Here is a 19,239-nt window from a genome sequence, read left to right as displayed (position 1 = left end):
ATTTTCATCCTTCGGATATTTTAAATGCAATAAAGAAGGTAAGCATGAGTGCCTATATACCAGGGGTCAACAATTAGTTTCGCTCTGGGTCCATTTTCAGGAATGAACCTAACCTTCGCGGTCCGCACATTTTATAAAAAAAATATATTTATTAAACAAAAGTAAGTAATTACGGAAATTACAAAGATCTGCTGGTTTGAAGTGAAACGGATGTAAGCTATTGATATTAAAATCTGAAGATGTTTATCTGTAAGTCGAGACCGAAATTTATTCGTAACGATGTTCATCTTCGAAAATTCTCGGTCTGTACACAATGGGTCGGCGGTCCGGATACGGACCGCGGTCCGCCATTTGATGACCCCTGCTATATAATTTTTAAGACATTCCATATATTCGACTTATTATACAATATGATTATCTAACTCATGCTCGCCCATTAGATTGACGTGGTGTGTAGTCAACGCAATTTAATATCACATTATCGGAGTAATAAAACAAACACTTTATTTACACACTTTATTGAAATAACATAATGAAAACAAACATTATATTGAAACTAACCTCAATGACAGTATACTGTAACCGTAAGTACAACATTGATATTAACATTAGTCAATTCATTTCACAAAACGATTAGATATGTAAATTACACTGATATATTTCAAAGATATGAATAATTTAATACAAAATTCGGTCCAAATTGAACAAACCGGTGACAGGTAATGGGACCGGGCTCTGTCTTGTTGGATTCAGGTGGTATACAGGATACAGGGTGAGTCCTTAACACATTAGTTTCCTTTAAAATCTGTAGTCAAACAATATAATACGGCCTCCGAAACAATACTTCAAATTAACCCTATGAGAATAAGTAAATCCGATGCAGAGATTCCATACGCTTAAACTTAATTGGCACATAGTATGAGATTGTCAACGAATACTGTTATACCTCTACATTTAAAATAATTTGTAACAAAACATTTCAATTTAGAACATCGTAATGAAGACTCCTAGTTTTACAAATTTATTTACAGGGAAGATTACGAAATGTCACCGATAATGTATACCTACTATTAAATAATCACATATTTCACTTATACACTCTAAACACGATGTCCAGTGGTGCTCTACGTGAGATCGCCCATCGGTCGACCGCCTACGTCGTATTGTCCCGTGCAATATTTTGTACTATATCGGTATGTATAAGCGTGAAGACAGAGCCGTACTAAACGTGGATCTCTAATTACATTACATTAACATGTTTAAAATTTGAACACCATTAAAATATCGATTAAAAACTTGCCCGATGCGCTTACGATAACGAATAAAAACAATATAATACATTGATAAAAAATACTTAAAAATTAAATGCTGAATATAATTGCTGCAGCGACTGATCTGAAGATGATCTTAATTGTACTCAGTCAATAAGTGATTAAATCTAACGCTAAATGATTTGTAACGAAACAGACCTACGCGAACACAATTGCAAGTAAAAACGGCTACACACAGAGGAAGTGGCCATTTTTGGCTCGGACGAGATGTAGAACGTCCACTCGAGTTATCTTTTCACACATTCCTGTATGCGTGTAGCCATGCAGTCAACTAAAATGAAACATGAAAATGACTTTAAAATACGTAGGTATTTTACAATATAGGTATAAGCTTAAAAAACTTTGTCGTGTACTATAAAACTGTGAAGAGAACATAGATCGGCTACCCTAACCTTACCCTGACTACAGTGTTAAGATTCGGAGCTCCTGGGCTCTATTCTAATACTGAATACCGACAACTAAACCGTATATAATATGGAACATCGATTACTCTTATCATTTAAAAAGTATAATTTCAATTCGCATGTTCATACGACCGTTCTCTACGCCACATTGCGACAGTACCGTCCGTCCGAATAGAGCCCGGCGCGCGCTGACGGAGCGAATATCTCGAACATTGTATACTCATAACAAACGACACAACCCTCATTACCCATTCGTCCACGACCTGTATGAATGTAAATTTATTACGAAGATAGCAAAATATTTTTCTTATCGTAGCGCTCCTCTCGTGTAAATACCCCACGCTCGAGTCGCCGCGACTCCGAAACGTCGTCCGAGCGACACCGATTCCCACTTAGTATCTACGGTAGCCACGAAATGTAAAAGGACTCCCAAAAGGTGCAGTAACGATAAAAAATTCAGGTGCTAACACGAAATTTCTATTAAATTCACTATTACATTTAGTAGACATTATCTAAATTGAATTTAATTACACTATTTTACAGCGCAGTCTGACCCTGTCAATAAAGGCTAATAATGAAAAACGTAACACAACCGGCTCAACTCATCGGGGAAAAGGCACTAAAACAAATTCCGTACTCTGTGCGGAGGTTCGGGACGAACACTCCTCCTGAACGGGGCGTGTTCTCAGACACCGACGACGGATGACCTACAACCTAAACGAATACAACGCGCAAGGAGATTTAGAATGATTTAATACTATGTCTTTTACACTTCGAACTCGAAAACACAACAAAAATAAGTCAATGAACTCCTACCTTATATAAATATTTAATACTTGAGCAAATCAAAACAACAGTAACAATAAATTCTACGTAAATATGATTATAATATTCGATTTAACATATTTAATTATTGCAAATTAATTATTATATGAACGTAATTACGCGATATACGATCACTATAACCTAACCGCTTGTACTAGAGATACCCAACAATACCGATAAAGTTTACCTCCTCGAGTATCTGCGTTACAATTGCCATAAATACATACAATATAAACATAGTACTATGAACTATCGCATACGACCACACCGACGCTCGGTATACTAGCCTCGCAATCGGCGCTCCGCCCTCGCCTAGTAATAGTTTGATAGTTTCCTCAGTAGCACTAAATTTTTGATACGAAGTTGCAACAACGTAGCACATGTGCTCGACACAATTCAAAACCCTGTGTTTCACGCGTCATCGAAAAATAATAATTTTCTGATATTAAATCCCTATCAAAAATTTACAGTGATATCAACGCGAAACCGCCGAGGCGACTTACTGCCGGCTTCGGCGCGCGCGCAGCTGCGCGCGGCCCCGCCCCCGCCCCCCTCCCTATAGCATCGCTCGCACCTCCCCGCACAAAAGTGCCTCGCGCTTCATCACAGCTATAAAATTTCCTCTCTCTTTTAACATAATTTGTCTTACAGATTTATATCTATCGATTAAATTCTATTTATACCTGTCCGGTACTTAAGTGTAAAAAGCTCTATACATTGTCTTATTTCAAAATTTATTTCATAAATAATTGATTTTATCATTTATTGCTAGACAGTAAAGTTTAAATATTTTCAGTGAGAGCACGAATATAAAGTTAAACAATTGACATCCCACGAATGTAAACGAATATACTTTGTAAATATATAAATACCAATCGAGAAAATTTTGACTAGAAAGTTGCAAATTATACTTTTGTCTTAAAATTTAGACGATTTTGACTAGCATTACACATACGATAAATTAACGAACGAACGCGAACGTCGACGTCGCACGATTCATTTCCCACTTTGGCACGAACGTCTATTAATATTATTATCTCGAGAAACACTGAAAGGGAAGACATCAGGGAAATATGTTTAAGGATATGTTAGAACACTAATCATAGAAGTGACTTAAATCTAGGGTGCAAAATTAAAAAAGTATATCGTGGATCAAATTTTTCTTAACATATTATATCGAAAAATTTTTGGCACTAAAGTGTTATCATGTGGCACTATTTACGATAAAAAGAGTAAAAATAACTTCGAACGAGAAGCGTCTCAATACACTGGTCCTATATTTACCCTTACGCTACATTATGCTAAACTTTTTTTTACTTTTATCATTTTAATCGTCACCATACCGCAAAATTATCTAAAATCTCAATCTAAGGTTAAACACCATGAGCAGTCCGGAGAGGGAAGTATAGTTAAAAAAATCTCGCCCCCCACCCACGTCAGAATAATTTTGTATACGACCACAACATCGTTAATGTTAAATAAATTTCAACAATCTTTGGTTTTGATCCCTCGATCGATATCAACATATCGACTTATATATTTCGGCCGTCGACGCGCTCGTCACCCCGGAGATCCTCAGACGACAAACAAACAAGAAGACTATCACATTTAGCAACACTATGTTTTAATCTAACGTCTTTTTAGTATTCATAAAGAGATTTAAAGGATATACTGTGATTTCACATCGCCACGTTTCTCTGTTAATGTAAGTTTCTTAAAGGATTTGTTCCCATCGGTTTCGTGAGACCGTACCGGTCAGCGGGTACGGCCGTGCGGTCTCCCGCGAGCTGGCCCCGGCCGCGGCGGCCACACGACACGACACGTCGCACGGAGTGCCGGCCTCGAGCGCGACCGAGACCGGGGGCCACCGGGCGAGAGGACGTGTAACACCTAATCTGTCGGGTCATTACGAGTACGTTATTTACAAATATTGTCTTTAACCCTCTCACTCTGTTCGCTCTACGCTAACACTACGCTACGACAGCGGCCGAGCGGTCGATTGTAACGCATCTACATCTACAGTACGCCGACGCTCGAATGATTCGCCTCCACGTTCGCGGCCCGCTCGCTCGCCCGGGCGGCGCGAACTAAATCTACCGAGTATAGAATACGTAGTAAATCTGATCAGCTCAGCCGATCTCGCCCGGAGCGGGCGTCGAGCGGCGAACGGAGGCGAGTGCGTGCATGTGCTTCATTACCCTACCACCGCGCGCCGCCGCGGCCCCGACGCTCGTGCCGAGCGGCGCCCCTCGAACCGGAGAATAAATATAAGAATATCTAAAATACTTATAAACTCGTAACAAATGTAAACATACATTCAGCTATCGCCGATCGCTTGCCCTCTATCAAAATTTGGTCGAATCGTTTTACTTGTAAAAGTATATCGGAGCCAGAGTTCCGCACTGCGGGGGGTAGCAGGCGCGGTCGGGGTACAGTCTGTACGCAGGGGAAGTCTGGCCGCGGAGCCCCATTCAATGGATCGGCGCCTTCACGATGTGGTTGGGCGCGATGTAGTGGTAGCCCGGCAGCGGCAGACCCGCCGTCTCCATCGTGATCCTGCAACGTCACACCGCACTGTTATACTACCCACCGTCGGCACAAACTACATTATAATATAGAGATAAGGCTGCTAGACTTTATAGTCATTAATAAAATCAAGGCAATATTAAATACATAGTATCAAAATGAATACAGATAGACCCATTCTTAAGTTATTCGGAGGTACTGTTGGTTTAGGTTTGAGGTTGGATGTACGGGACCCGTCGGTGGCAGTAGTTACAAAATTAATTTAGATTAGATAAAACTGGATATTCTCGGACACAAATAAAATGTAAGGGAAACGTCTTACCGGGACTGAGGTGATCCGGTGTGCCGGAGGATGGAATCTCGATGGACGAGTCGGCTATCAGGTAACACGGGATATGCCTAACGGGCAGGATATGACTTGGATCTTGAGGAGGCAATGTCATCGACCTTAAATACTAAAACCTGTGCTCGGCGCAAAAACATTAGAGAAAATGAAACACCCCCGCGTCGTATTAAGATTTTATTTAGAATGTACTTAAAACAATATTTATTTCCTTAAGTATACTAGCGAGTAATAAGATTCCTGAAAAGATAAGAAAATTATTATCATCTTAAAAATAACATGATTTTCATTACAAATTGTATTGCTACGCTAACGAGTGGATTCCACGGGATACGTTAAAACATTCGAATTGGACCTCGATTTCATGTTCGTACTATCTAACGGTACGCGGCAAAGGCAAAATGCACTTACACTACTCCGCCCGCCTACTCTACCCTTATATCTAGTAAGTATCGCGATTTGCCTTTACTCCAGGCCTGTGCAAAGTTGTAGTCGAAGATGCATCGAGCGGCACCGATTAGTTAATTAAATAAGGCGACATACTCAATGAATTGTAGTGCGCCGAGATAACAAAATACCTTAACAATGAATCAACGTTACTTGGAAGCGTTCTGGCACAAGATATCTGTTCGTTTGAAGCCAAAACCGTGCGGTCGCAAGGTGCCAAATGTCAACCTTATTTACTAACTAATCGGTAGCCACGTTTGATTGTAAAAATTGAATATCTCAGATATTGCCATATTCGAGTTATTTAAAGATATTACATATCCAAAGGAATGATACATTAGTTTTTGTGTTAATCATATTAAGATTTGATTAAAGAGTGTCATAAAATAGAATTTGGAATGTAGAATTTACAAGTGCCTCCCGATTGAACATTTTGCACAGAACCGATATCTACAAGATACAGCGCGCTGTATCACTACCGTAACACTATAGGTGGCACTCCGGTCCTCGTAGCGAGCGGCCGCGACCGACACAAATTCAAATAAAATGCTACATTATAAACTAGGCTATAGGTTTCATTTTGCCGCAGCGGCGGCATCGGTCACGAGACCAATGTCGGTGGTGAAACCTATAGCCTAGTTCATAAATTGGCAATTTATTTGAATTTTTGTCGGTCGCGATCACGTACCGCGAGTATCGGAAAGCTACCTTGACCTAAAATATAAAAATCTGAATCAACTTTCAAACGATCACCTACAACACGATGACTTAATCCGTTTATCCGTATAAAATAAACATATCGAAAAGTACAATAAATATTTAATGCTTACTAATTAAATACAAAACATAATCCTCGATATCTGACTGGATATTATGTTTACAGGAATTTATATTTAAAAAGATCTATTGTAACAAACTTGTTTTAAAATTAACAGAGTATTCTTTAACTTATCAAACTATACTGTGAACGGTCGACGAGTCAGATACATACAGATTGTGATTACTGACATGACATTATCCTGTGCTGCAAAGGGTAATTTTCCAAAGTTTATACTTCTAACGTGGTTTAGTAAAGTATGCGGCCATCTTGTAAATTGTCAACTGGTAGACAGCTGATACCAAGCAAGACACTGACGTTTCCATGACAATGTCATCTAAGTGTCACAAGACCGTGGTAGATCTCTACATGTAGTATTTCATTCCTGAGAGATTAACATGCTGAATACTCGTAGCAATATATACTTAATAAGAATCAGTATCGTAATTTCGATTTAATTATCCACTCTTGATGGTTGACAGTATATTTTGATTTGTATACACCCTGTATAACGTTAGATCGACATTACATGACAGTATTCTACTGCGTAAGCCTCTATACTCTACTATTGTCGCGATCCCTAGTTATCGTTAATAGTCAAGAAAGTGAAGAAATTAAAAAGTGGCAACGTCGTAGTCTCAGCCCTTCTTTCATAGATTGATTTGAAAGGGATGACACTACAATGTTGCCACTTTTTAATTTCTTCACTTATTTGACAGACAGACTTTGCTGTTTCAGCATATAAAAATTTTCACATATTTTCTGTGTCATCCTTTTCGTGTGATTATTACAAACACTTTAGAAATACCATAAACTGTAATTTCGAACGCTTGGATTTTTAATAATAGTATTACATCCGATTAATATTTTTAAAAAAGCAAACGTCGGATAATTTACAAAAATGATTAAGTAATATTGATTTTGTTCAGATAAAATTTGTCATTGTCGTCGTTAAATAAAATAATGTAAAATGATTATTTTCTTAAGTTAGTCCTGGAGGATTTTGTAAGAATCCTTTATACAAACTTAACTATGAATTAGACGATAAACGAAGATCTCTTTGGGTTAAAATCAGTCCGAAAAAGGGTGTAAATATAAGCAAAATAGTAACCTGAACATTTCTACACCTTAATTAAAGTACATAAGACATGAGCAAATGATACGATATCCGAAACATTGAGTTGAAAACAATTTCGTTAAGAGTTCGCTTTTATAGAAATTTAGTTACATTGCTTTCAAATCAAATTTTACGATATCGCAACAATCGTCTGCGGCCATATTCGACGGGCCGCTAAGGTTCATCGTCGAAACTCAGTGATACAGAAGCTGCCTCATAGTTCACACAGAGACATAATAATTATAGATATTCAATTTGCAAAACAATTGCACCACACCCATACAGACTGACCAGCGAGAATCCCGATTCACGTGCACGTTTAAATACCAACAGTGTTATTTTACAAACCGATGTACCAAATGTCAAATAATACTGAATACAAACAACTGTTGGATCTTAGAGAATTTGCGCCCGCGCTGTGTATGTTCAAAATTCATAATTAAAATTCATTCAAATCTTTATTGTGCCTATCCCCTTCTGCAATAAAACACCTTTAGCCCACCCCTTAAAAACACCACGGTGAAGCCAACTGTTATTGGTACTAGGGTTGTTGAGGAAGTGATTATGAGGAAGAGGAGGAGGAAGAGGAATTGTCACGCGCAAATTTTGAGGATGCGGATGAGGAAGAGGATATTTTATGAGGAAGAGGATGCGGATGAGGAAGCGGAAGAGGAAGCGGATGAGGAAGAGGAAGAGAGGAAGATAGAAAATTATAAATACTAGCGGACCCAACCCAAACTTTTGTCCTGTCTGTACTTTGTACATAACGTACTAGGTACATACATTACACAAAAATTAATTAAAAGGGCATTTTCCAGTGAACCAAACTATGAATCTAAATTCTAAACCATTCTCAAAACACACACAATAAAGAATCATCAAAATCAGTCTAGCAATAAGGGCCGCGCTACATCGGAATGACAGCGGCGAGGCGAGTCGAGGGTTGCAAAATTACGTAATTTTACCGAAAACGCTGGTAAAATACGCGTATTTTACGGTAATTTATATATATTACGGTAAAATTACCGGCTACGTATGTATGCGAAAAGTATAGCGGGGGGTGAGAAGAGCGTGTAGTTGCAAGTTGCAACTTGCAACATACTTACGTTCGGCGGGGCTAAAATTTGAAGAATCATGATATGAATCATAATATGATTAATTTTTCTAAAATCGCAAAATGCAACTCAGCTTGCAATTGTTTTGACTGACTGCACTATACGTGCATTTAGTAAATTATGCCACGAAATCAAGCAAAAGTGTGGGATTATTTCCAAGTGCTAAGTGAACATGACAAAAGGAAACATGTGATGTGTATATTTTGTAATACGGAGTACAAAAATGCTAATGCTACTCGGATGACAGAACATTTTGAGAAGTGTAAAAAGTGTCCTAATGATGTTAAATTATTATTTATTAGTTATTTTTGCATAATAGTCATACGTTCAATGCCTTGGTAGTTATCCAGTTCATGAGAAATGAATTTACAGAACATAAGATTATTAAGTCTTATGTTTTCACCAACTTCAGTAATATTTGTCTGGACATATACATTTTGACTATTTATTTTTTAAAGAAGACTGCAATAAGTAATTATTACTAACTAAAAAGGTAAAATACGATTTAACTCTTGTTAAATTGAATTTTACCCAATTTTACCGTAATTTACGTAATTTATTTATATTTTACTTAAAATATGGTAAAAAAACCGAATTTTACGAAAGTAATATTACCGCTTTACATCCCTCGGAGCGCTTTCAGTGTCATATATATGACTAGCTGTTGCCCGCGACTTCATCCGCGTTAACATAGTATAATAACAAAGATGGATAGTTTTCTCCTTTTTGTTTTTGAGGTTCCTTATACAAAGGGTAAAAACGGACCATAGACCATGCTTAAATAGTTAAGCAAACGTTAAACGCAAACGTCAATAAACTTTCATGTTTCTAACTCAAGAAATGACGGACTTTCATTGCAACTTTCCACCCCTATTTCACCCCCTTGGGGGTAGAATTTTCAAAAACGCTTAAACACGTATCCAATCATTTTTTATCAGTAACCCAAACATAAAATTTCATGTTTCTAACTCAAGAAATAACGGAGTTTCATTCAAACTTTCAACCCCAATTTCACCCCGTTGGGGGTAAAATTTCCAAAAACGTTTAAATACGTATCCATTCATTTTTAATCAGTAACCCAAAAATAAAGTTTCATGTTTCTAACTCAAGAAATGACGGACTTTCATTAAAACTTTCAACCCTTATTTCACCCCCTTCGGGGTAAAATTTTCAAAATTCCTTCCTTAGTGGGTGTCTACTTAATAAAACAACCCTACTCACCAAATTTCGTGGCTGTAACTTTTACAGTTTTTGCTCAGCGATGATGAATCAGTCAGTCAATCAGTCAGGACATGTAATTTTATAAGTATAAGATTTTAAACTTTATCTTCATTATTGTAATACATAGTACCGCTTGAGAAGTCTACGGCCGCCCGTGGCCGCTGTACTATGTATTACAAAAATGAAGATAAAGTTTAAAATCTTATGACACTGAAAGTGCTCGCGTCGCCGCTGCCATTCTGGTGTGTCGCGGCCCTTAGGCTGTTTAGACACACGCCGCAGCGGCGCCGCTGCAATACTCATCTTTGCCCTCAGGGTGCGGTGCGGCACCGGCGCCGCGCCGCTGCGCCAGAGCGTGATTGGATACGCGACGCGCATGCGCAGTGTAATTCCTCATAAATTCCTCTTAAATTTTGAGGAAGCGATAGCGGAAGAGGAATTTTTATTTTTATTTATGAGGAATGCGGTAACGGTTGAGGAACCCAAAATATTGCGGAACTTCCTCATTATGAGGAAGCGGAAGAGGAATCCTCAGCAACCCTAATTGGTACACCTTACTTCAAAATCTGACACTGGTGGACTAAGCTTTATATAGCAGTGGCGCCATCGTCGCGTCTCAGTCTCTTATAAATAAACCGCTCTTACTTTTAAATCTATACCTATTTAGCTGATGAGCTCCCAGCGTCTTAAGATGTCTTTAATATTAGTTTGATATCAGGAGCGTGTAGTATTTAAGGTCAAGTTTTAAGTGACTGCACTCAAGAAACAGCCTCGGGCCTCAAAAGTAACAGTTTGACAGCACAGCGAGAGCCGAGTTTCATTTTGTAATACAGTTACGTACAATGTAAAAATTTAAGAAGCATCACAAGATTGATCTAACGCGTAACCTTAGCGGTAGGAGCGGTTTATTGATACGAGTCCAAGTGCGCGGGTCCTCACATTGAGCAACTGTACGTGCGGGACGCTCGTGCGGTCTAGTAGGGGTTGTATTTGTTGCGCTCCTTGGTCTTGGCGGGCGCGTCTTCGTCGGAGCGGCGGAAGGGCTTGTGGCGGTGGACGCCTGTGGTCTGGACCGGCGCGGCGCCGCTCAGCAGCTCCGTGAGGCCGCCCAGGGCCGACAGCGAGCTGAGCGCCCCGAGCGCGCCGCTCTTGCTCAGCAGCTGTGCGAGCGGGATGGCGGACGCGAGCGGTCCTCCGCTGCCCCCGCCGCTACTCCCACCCTCCAGATTCGCCTTCTGGAGCTCGACACTGCGGGAGCGGGACGGAAGAGGGTCAGGCGACGATTTGGGGCGTATCGGTGGGTGTGCTCATTTGCTTTCCCGATTAGTTTTGTAACGTTCAATTATGTAGCCGACAAAGTTGATTGAGTAATTTATTTACGATTTAAATGCGTCTAAATAAGCGGTTTATTTTTATCCACTTATTTAATAGGCATAAAAATGATTTCAATAATAATAAAAAATATATATTTTTTAAATATTTTTAATATCTCAAAATGAATTGATTAGTTTCAAATTTCTTTAGTTTTCTTTCATTATACTCGGCACTATGACACGCCCCAAAAGGTAAGATAAATCAAAGGATTACATGGGATATCAAAAAAAATGTTCAGAGGTGGACCAGGCTAATTCGTTAATGGAGATAAGGGTCATTGTCTCTGGTCGGATGTAGAGTAGAGGGATGACTGTATTAGCAGTTAGTAGTTGTAAAGTAGCGCCTACCTCATGTTGATGAGGTACTGGGCGAGGGCCACGGAGTCAGGGTTGCCGGTTATGGTGATGGTGCGGTCCGTGCTGCCGCCCTCGCGCTCCTCGCAGTTCGATATCCGGATCATAGCACCGGATATTTGACGGATCTCAGCGATTTTGGTGCCTCCCTGGAAAATGTAATATTGCTTCTTATATACAATACATTTTATTTCGGTTCAACGTAACTGTTCATTACCTATATTATAACACAATGTAAAGTACCTGTATTAGATAAATTAGAAAATTTAAATTATACATTCGACATGGGACATAACACATTCGACTATAGATAAATACAATTGTTGTACATAATGGTATAACACACATGCACGCAGCACGTAAACGCAACACGTGTGCGTGCACACACTTCGTACGCACACGAGCTGTTTGCGTGCACTTCGCACACGCACGTACTACGTTTAAGTTCATGCGCACGCATTTCGTACGCACCTTTCCGATGATGCAGCCGATGAGCTCGTTGGGCACTGTCATCTCGTGTGACTGCTGCGCGGCGGCCGGCTGGCTGCGCGCCTGGTTGCCCGTGCGCAGCTGTGACCCCGCAAGAGCCGCCAACGCTGGGAGAGCGCACACTTGCACAATTAATGACGAGCTTTACTACCACTACGTCATGTGGATGCAAAAATAAAGTTTTACTTTTGCTTTACATACAAGCAACGATTTGCTTTACATACAATAGTTTCGCTCCTGCGAATATGTTTCTAATAATATCATCTCAAATTGATAAATTTCTGTTGCCTTCTTTGTCTACTTTGACAACACTTTTGACATGTCGCTATAAAAAAATACCTGCTGGATTCAGACCTCCAGTATTCGCAGGGGCGAGTCCTCCGAGTCCCAGAGCAGCTAAGCCGGCCAGAGGAGATTTCGCCAGTCCGCCCATCTAGAACATAAACATTTTCCTGTCAGCATCGCACATTAATTATATGACATAACTCTATCATTCCATAACAATGATACAACAACAGTTTCAGCTCCAGCTGCTTGTTTGATCTTCACTGACATGGCCGGGAGGGGATCGCTGGATAGGGTTACCTAGGTAGAAACTACACTTCATAATAAAATGATACTAAAGTAACAAAATGAACAGATTAATATATTCAACTCGGGTGGCACGTGCCCAGGGTTAAACATACTAATAGAAGCCATTTACTGTCATTAAAAAACCACTTAAATTTTTCACCACATCAAATCAACCACATTGTGAGTTTAGAGTGGTGCTGCCCGCGTGAAGTGCACCTTCAATAATAGGGGGAAAGGGTAGATGTTTTCTATGGTCATAATAATCTTGTTACGCCATGCGCTCCGACTGTTATTGTTGTAACTTAATTGAGAACGGGCAAGGGTAGGCGTAAGGAGAGGTGCGAGATGGAAAATGCGAGTGAATGTCGGTCAAACATAAAAGCTTGTCTCGGCGATGCCAGAAAACAAACAGATAAAGCTTGACGTGATCAAATAAAACACATTTCGGCTAGCCCACTTCAAAACCTAGTCGTTACATCACACATTTTAGACCAATTTTGTAAATTGCAGTTACCGCACTTTCCCACAAACCTGTTTCAGAACATCGAGTTTCAGGACAGTATATAGGTTTTTGGAGCAAAGAATTTGGAATAATTTACTAGGTTTCGCAATGGAGTACCGACGTTCGTTTACAAAATATCAAATGAGACAAAATACATGACCATAAAATAGGTATCCAAAATAAAGAGGTATCGTGCATCGATGCATCTACGGTAAAGCTGGGGTTAACGCATACATCTACTTTGGGGTTCGGGGGCTACGTTCCATATTAATTATCCTCTACGGGGTATTACACCAAACTATCCAAAGGGGATGGGGCAGCACCAATCACATGTCATTCTAAATACCACGCAACCTCATAGAGTGCAGCCATTATAAGAGAGATCACCGAGATACAGGTAAGAGATGTGAAGAGAAACGGGCACAACAAATTGATTAAAATATTTTTTAGTCTACAATTTTTAATGTAAGCATAAAAATACGATTTTGTGAATATTGTTAAAACCAAAAATACCATATTTAAAAATTAATAATTTTGTAGTGAAAAACATTATTATTGCAGTAATTAAGTTTTGTAAACTAAATTTGTTGTAATCCGTTTTTAAAGAAATTTACTTAACAAAGAATTTTGGGTCTGAAATTTATATAAGAGATATACATATAATGCCGGAATTCAAATTTGAAATGGTGGTGGGGAGGGCTATACATGGTTTTGACTATTGTCTACTGAAAAGTATATCACTTCTATTTGTGTTAAGTCTAACTTACAGAATCCCCCATCCGTTATAAGAAAGTGTTATTCTGCAGACTGTTACTACACAAATACAAGTCACACTTTACAGTTTTTGAAGACTATACCCAGATAATGATTGCTTTATAGTTTATAACATAGTATAATGGTGACAAGTTCATAATATACACATTGACTGCCAATACTAACTTCTCAATAAAAAAATTGCTTTTTAATCATTTAGAGTTGAATTTTGTCGAAAGACAAATCTTCTAATCACAACACTAAAAGTCCTTAAATGTTGGCAACCTTTAAAAAACATAATATCCAATCCCATTCAAAAACTGATATGACCTGTGCCATCACAGTACCACAAAAAAAAAAAAAACAACCACAAGCTGGGTATAGACAATAACTGGGCATAGACAATATTGCTCTATGAGGTCGGCGGCGCACTCACAAGGTGGTGTTCGTGGAGCGGCGGCAGCAGGTGGGCGGGGGGCAGCGCGCCCACTAGCGGCGGCTTCATCTCCAGCATCGGGAACACGGGCGCGCACACCGCCTGAACACGCTACACGTCACACCGCGTCTAGCCTTGCCTAGCTTGACCTTAGCCTTTGTCGGAAACCTAGCCTAGCTTGAGTTTAGACTCAGTCAGTCAAAGCCTTGCTTGAAATAGGCCTCGCGTCTGTTGTGTCCTTGGTCCGGTCGGAAACCTAGCCAAACTTGACCCCGGGCCTCCGCAAGATAGCTAGCTTAGTCTTGTCCATTTTGTCCTACATGGCAACCTCTAACATGACTCCTCTGCATTATGCCCTAACCAGCCCATAAGAATACTTTCATAATTTCCATTTGGCATGGTTATTGGTCAACACATTCGTACAATATAACCGCGCAGTATGTTCGTCAAGAAACAAGAATTGTAAATACCCAGTTGTTGATAAGAGGGCGAATAATGCCAGAGAAAAAAAACATCGTCCTTCAATCTTCACACTTACGGACGTCATTCATGATAATATGTCAGGTGAAATATAATGAGGCGGAATCGGCGCGAAAACTGATGACTCGATGAAAATACAAAATTAAAAAAACCGCTAGTCCAGTCCCTCGCAAGTATAAACCATAAAATCGTCAATTTTTCTTTCTACGCCCTCTTAATGATATTATCGTGAACTTTTTAATATTTATAGACACAAAAGAAACGTAAATGATGTCATGATGTATTGTTTTCCAGTGAACGATCGGTCACGCATGAAATGTATCGCATAATTCATTATACACATTGTAACTTACGTCTTGTGCGGGCACCGCGTAGTTTCCTTGGATCGTGTAGGCTTGGCCACCCGCTAGTATTACTGGTCCGGCGACATTTGGCTTCGGTCTGTATGGGATAGTCGCACCTTTTGGTGGACTCTGAAAGGTAAACATATCGTGACATTTATGCAACTGTTATATGAGTTAATTGCATTGCCTAAATAACACGGCATATTACATAATTACTTTCTTTAGTACTGATTCATAAACACAGCTTTATAATATTTAATTATATATGTTTTGTATCTCATGGAAAATTTTATTTAAAACTAGCTGTTACCCGCGACTTTGTCCGCGTCAACAAAACACATAGGTAAAAAATAAAAAAGTAAAAATATGTCCTCCTCCTTTTTGGAAGTCAGTTAAAAAGTAGCCTAAGTTACTCCTTATTATATCAGCTATCTGCCAATAAAAGTACTGTCACAATCGGTCCAGCCATTTCGGAGATTAGCCGGAACAAACAGACAGATATACAGACAGACAAAAATTCTAAAAATTGTTATTTTGGTGTAAATACCGTCTAAATATGCATATAGTAAAAAACGGTTATTTTAATATTACAAACAGACACTCTAATTTTATTTATATCACGCACATTTTTCATTTGTTACAGGCTAGTAAGTATGAAACATGTATCTAAATTTTATATTTACCTCTAGCATCACACAGCAAATGTTGTATATGCACTGAGTGATAGCGTCACATGTACCACTGATTGTAACTGCTCGTTCAGTTGAGTTCGGCAACATTTCACTTGCAACCTGAATCAAGAGAAAAAGTAGTTAATATTATATAATAACTCATAAGAGCTCATAAGGCATATCATTCAAATTACTAATTCTCTCAGCTGACTTTTTTGTTATGTCTTTAGTTTGCAAGTACTATAGTTTGTTCGTTTTATGATGATATGCGTGACACATTATAATTGACAATAGTAGGGAAGTTACCTAACAAAAATTAATCGATAGTTTAAAAATATCGAATCTCTTCGTAAAGGAATTGCAATCGAAATTATCGATTTCGTACTGACATTTCAATGATGCCGGCCGATTTAAGATGGCCGCCCTTTTTTATCGATTTGATTTCGATTCAATAAAGTCAATCTCTATTGACATAAGTTCCGTTTCATTCATATGACATTTTTTAAATGTTTTCGTAACAATAATTTTATACTCCTATTTCACAGTTAATATTTATAATTTTTATTAATAAGTTAGCATTTAGCATCTTTTCATTTTTATTCATTTACAATTATAGGAAACATTTGTTTTTGTAGATGGAATAATATAATTTATTACATTTTGATTTTTTTTGTTTTCTTGTGAAAAAAATCCCGTAGCAAGGAACATGAAAACTGTCACCCATATCATCTTAGAACGCACAAACTATTCAAGAGATTCATAGGCATTTGGAGAACCTATGTTATTTGGTTAGCATATTATATAAAATCAAAGTTATTCCTAGTTGGGGTTGACGTAACCCGACAAAATTACATAGGTCTGCCGTATACCTACACTACTACATTGATACACTGCACATACATACTGTACATTACTACATTGATAGTCTAATATTTTCCTAAATAAGCCAAATAAAGTATAATTTGAAGGCGAACAAATACCTGTATATTAGCTCCGGTGACATCCCTGATCTCCTTTATCTTTGATCCACCTTTGCCAATGAGCGAGCCGCACTGGGACGCGGGCACGATGAGCCGCAGCGTGATGGGCGCGCGCGACCCGCCGCCACCGCCTTCGTTGAACTGTGAGCACCACTGGAATATTTCATACAGATTGTTTTATACTATTAATAATACAAGCTGACCCGGCAAAAGTTGTTTTGCTGTATAAATTATTTCTAGTATCAATGATAAAAATCTATTCTCAGGCCGAACGAATGTACAAAAATCAATGTGACACGAGAATTTTATTTTAGAGTTTTATATTAGAGATGAAATCAAAATTTGAAGTTTATAAATAAATAAATAATGTTAATACTAAAAGTTTAACATAACTTAGTAGCGCCGAAATATGTTTTCTCGTTAGGAACTGTAGATGGGACTGGGACTCAAAAGTGTGATGAGGTAAAAGACAGACAAACTTTTTAATATCCACACTAGGATGCTTATCAAAATTATTGCAGAAACATGATATAGCCAGCAAACTGCCAACTTTTGTAAATTTGGCAGAGAAAAAATTTAAAAAGATGTAAAAATGGTCACCTTTAATGCAGTAACAGCACCTTAAACAGCAAGCAAAGTTCACAAAACATTTATGAGGTATATATAATGCAGTAACAGCACCTTATACAGCAATATAAATGTTTTGTGAACTTTGCTCAGCAAAGTATAAGGTGCTGTTACTGCATTAAAGGTGACCTTAACAGTCAACACCTTAAAACTTAAATTTTTACATCTTTTTAAATTTTTTCTCTGCCAAATTTCCAAAAGTTGGCACTATCAATTTTTGTAATTAAAAAATTCAATAAACTGAAAATTCATACATACCTCTTCGAACTTTTTACATATGAGTGTGAACGCTTTGAATATAGCACTTGTGTTGCCTGTGACTGTAACAATTCGCTCTGGACATGATCCATCTGATATATTGATTTTTGCTCCAGACTAAAAAAAATAACAATATGAATTATGAACTACTTACAGGCTTAAAATTTAATCTATCATATCAAACTGTTAGAAAAACCGTTATCTAATTTTTATACACAATAAATAACAATTACTAGGTACATTTTTATGGAGAAAGAACTCACCTCTTCTCTAAACCTTTTGACAATTTCTCCTTTTTTTCCAATAATGCTGCCCACTTCCTAGAAACAATGGGAAATGTGAATAAAGTTTCCTTACAAATAGAACAAGTTATTTTTACCCAGAGCAATAAATAAATTGAAGCCTCAGAGATTTATATCAAGCGATTTCCCGTCTGGTATCGCATGATAGTTGCATTAGGGTTTGGTATATTAATAGATAGATCGGGGTATGCAAATGACAGTTTTAGTGCCATCAGTTTGTTCTGGCAGCTAGGCCTGTTGACTCTTAGAGTATGTGAACAATGCTAAAGCGTCTGTCTAGGCATCAAAGCAATATGTCTTCTCATTACATAAATAGATGCAAGATGAATGTCACAAGTACACATCACAGTTCAAAGAACTTTGCACTGAAATACAATTTGCTGCACACATGTTGACTTCCAACAGTGCAATCAATCCTTCAATCTAAAATAGCAACATTCATATTAAACCTTCATATGAAAAGAACAGAAATTAAACCTGATTTCAAAAAGAAAACACGAAAAATCATGCATTCAATATACAATCTTTACAACTTTTATAAACTATGTAATAATGAATGTAATGAGAGTAAAAAGTTACACTTATAGATACAACACCCATTCTCTAATTAAAAAAATAAATAAATCGATCATGTTTGATGAACAGAGCAAGCTCCAATCGCTGGCGAGGTGCCAAATTTACTTTGTATTGGATAACAGCCAATTAAATCTTGGTATCTAGACATATAATTAAGGTGGATGTTAAAATTGGTACATGTTACATGTTGTAGCAATCTTTTATGTAGGTTGGTGGACAATACTTATAATGTTAGGAAGAAAACAAATATGATGCACCAGCGAGGGTAGACATAATGCAGACAACTGGTATTTCTATGGGAAGAATGTCAATCTCATGCAAAGAGTTCAATATCTTAACAACAAAATTATAGTAAAGAAATAAATTATGGCATTT

The 19,239-nt window shown here is 38.2% G+C and overlaps 1 protein-coding gene across 10 annotated transcripts in view; it reads right to left on the bottom strand.

The window, feature by feature from the left end:
• Positions 1 to 4,902: 4,902 nt before the first annotated feature.
• LOC121727346 (poly(rC)-binding protein 3) overlaps positions 4,903 to 19,239 on the bottom strand; it is a 177,471-nt gene continuing 163,134 nt past the window's right edge. For 3 of the 10 annotated variants that reach the window (XM_042115122.1, XM_042115119.1, XM_042115120.1), the window contains 10 exons: positions 18,250 to 18,306; positions 17,987 to 18,103; positions 17,102 to 17,254; positions 16,134 to 16,241; positions 15,460 to 15,579; positions 14,627 to 14,728; positions 12,702 to 12,795; positions 12,345 to 12,484; positions 11,868 to 12,022; positions 10,717 to 11,394 (listed from right to left, as the gene is read on the bottom strand). In XM_042115122.1, the coding sequence (XP_041971056.1) occupies positions 11,121 to 11,394; positions 11,868 to 12,022; positions 12,345 to 12,484; positions 12,702 to 12,795; positions 14,627 to 14,728; positions 15,460 to 15,579; positions 16,134 to 16,241; positions 17,102 to 17,254; positions 17,987 to 18,103; positions 18,250 to 18,306 (1,320 nt within the window). In that variant the 3' untranslated portion in view covers positions 10,717 to 11,120. Of the gene's footprint in view, positions 5,117 to 10,716; positions 11,395 to 11,867; positions 12,023 to 12,344; positions 12,485 to 12,701; positions 12,796 to 14,626; positions 14,729 to 15,459; positions 15,580 to 16,133; positions 16,242 to 17,101; positions 17,255 to 17,986; positions 18,104 to 18,249; positions 18,307 to 19,239 lie in introns of those variants that run through there. The other 7 variants (XM_042115127.1, XM_042115128.1, XM_042115123.1 and 4 more) reach the window with 7 other exon arrangements.

This window comes from Aricia agestis, chromosome 5 (genome assembly GCF_905147365.1).
Source record: "Aricia agestis chromosome 5, ilAriAges1.1, whole genome shotgun sequence".
Classification (NCBI taxonomy): Eukaryota; Metazoa; Arthropoda; class Insecta; order Lepidoptera; family Lycaenidae; genus Aricia; species Aricia agestis.
Note: the sequence above shows the minus strand (reverse complement) of the source record. Positions and strands in the feature narration are given on the sequence as shown.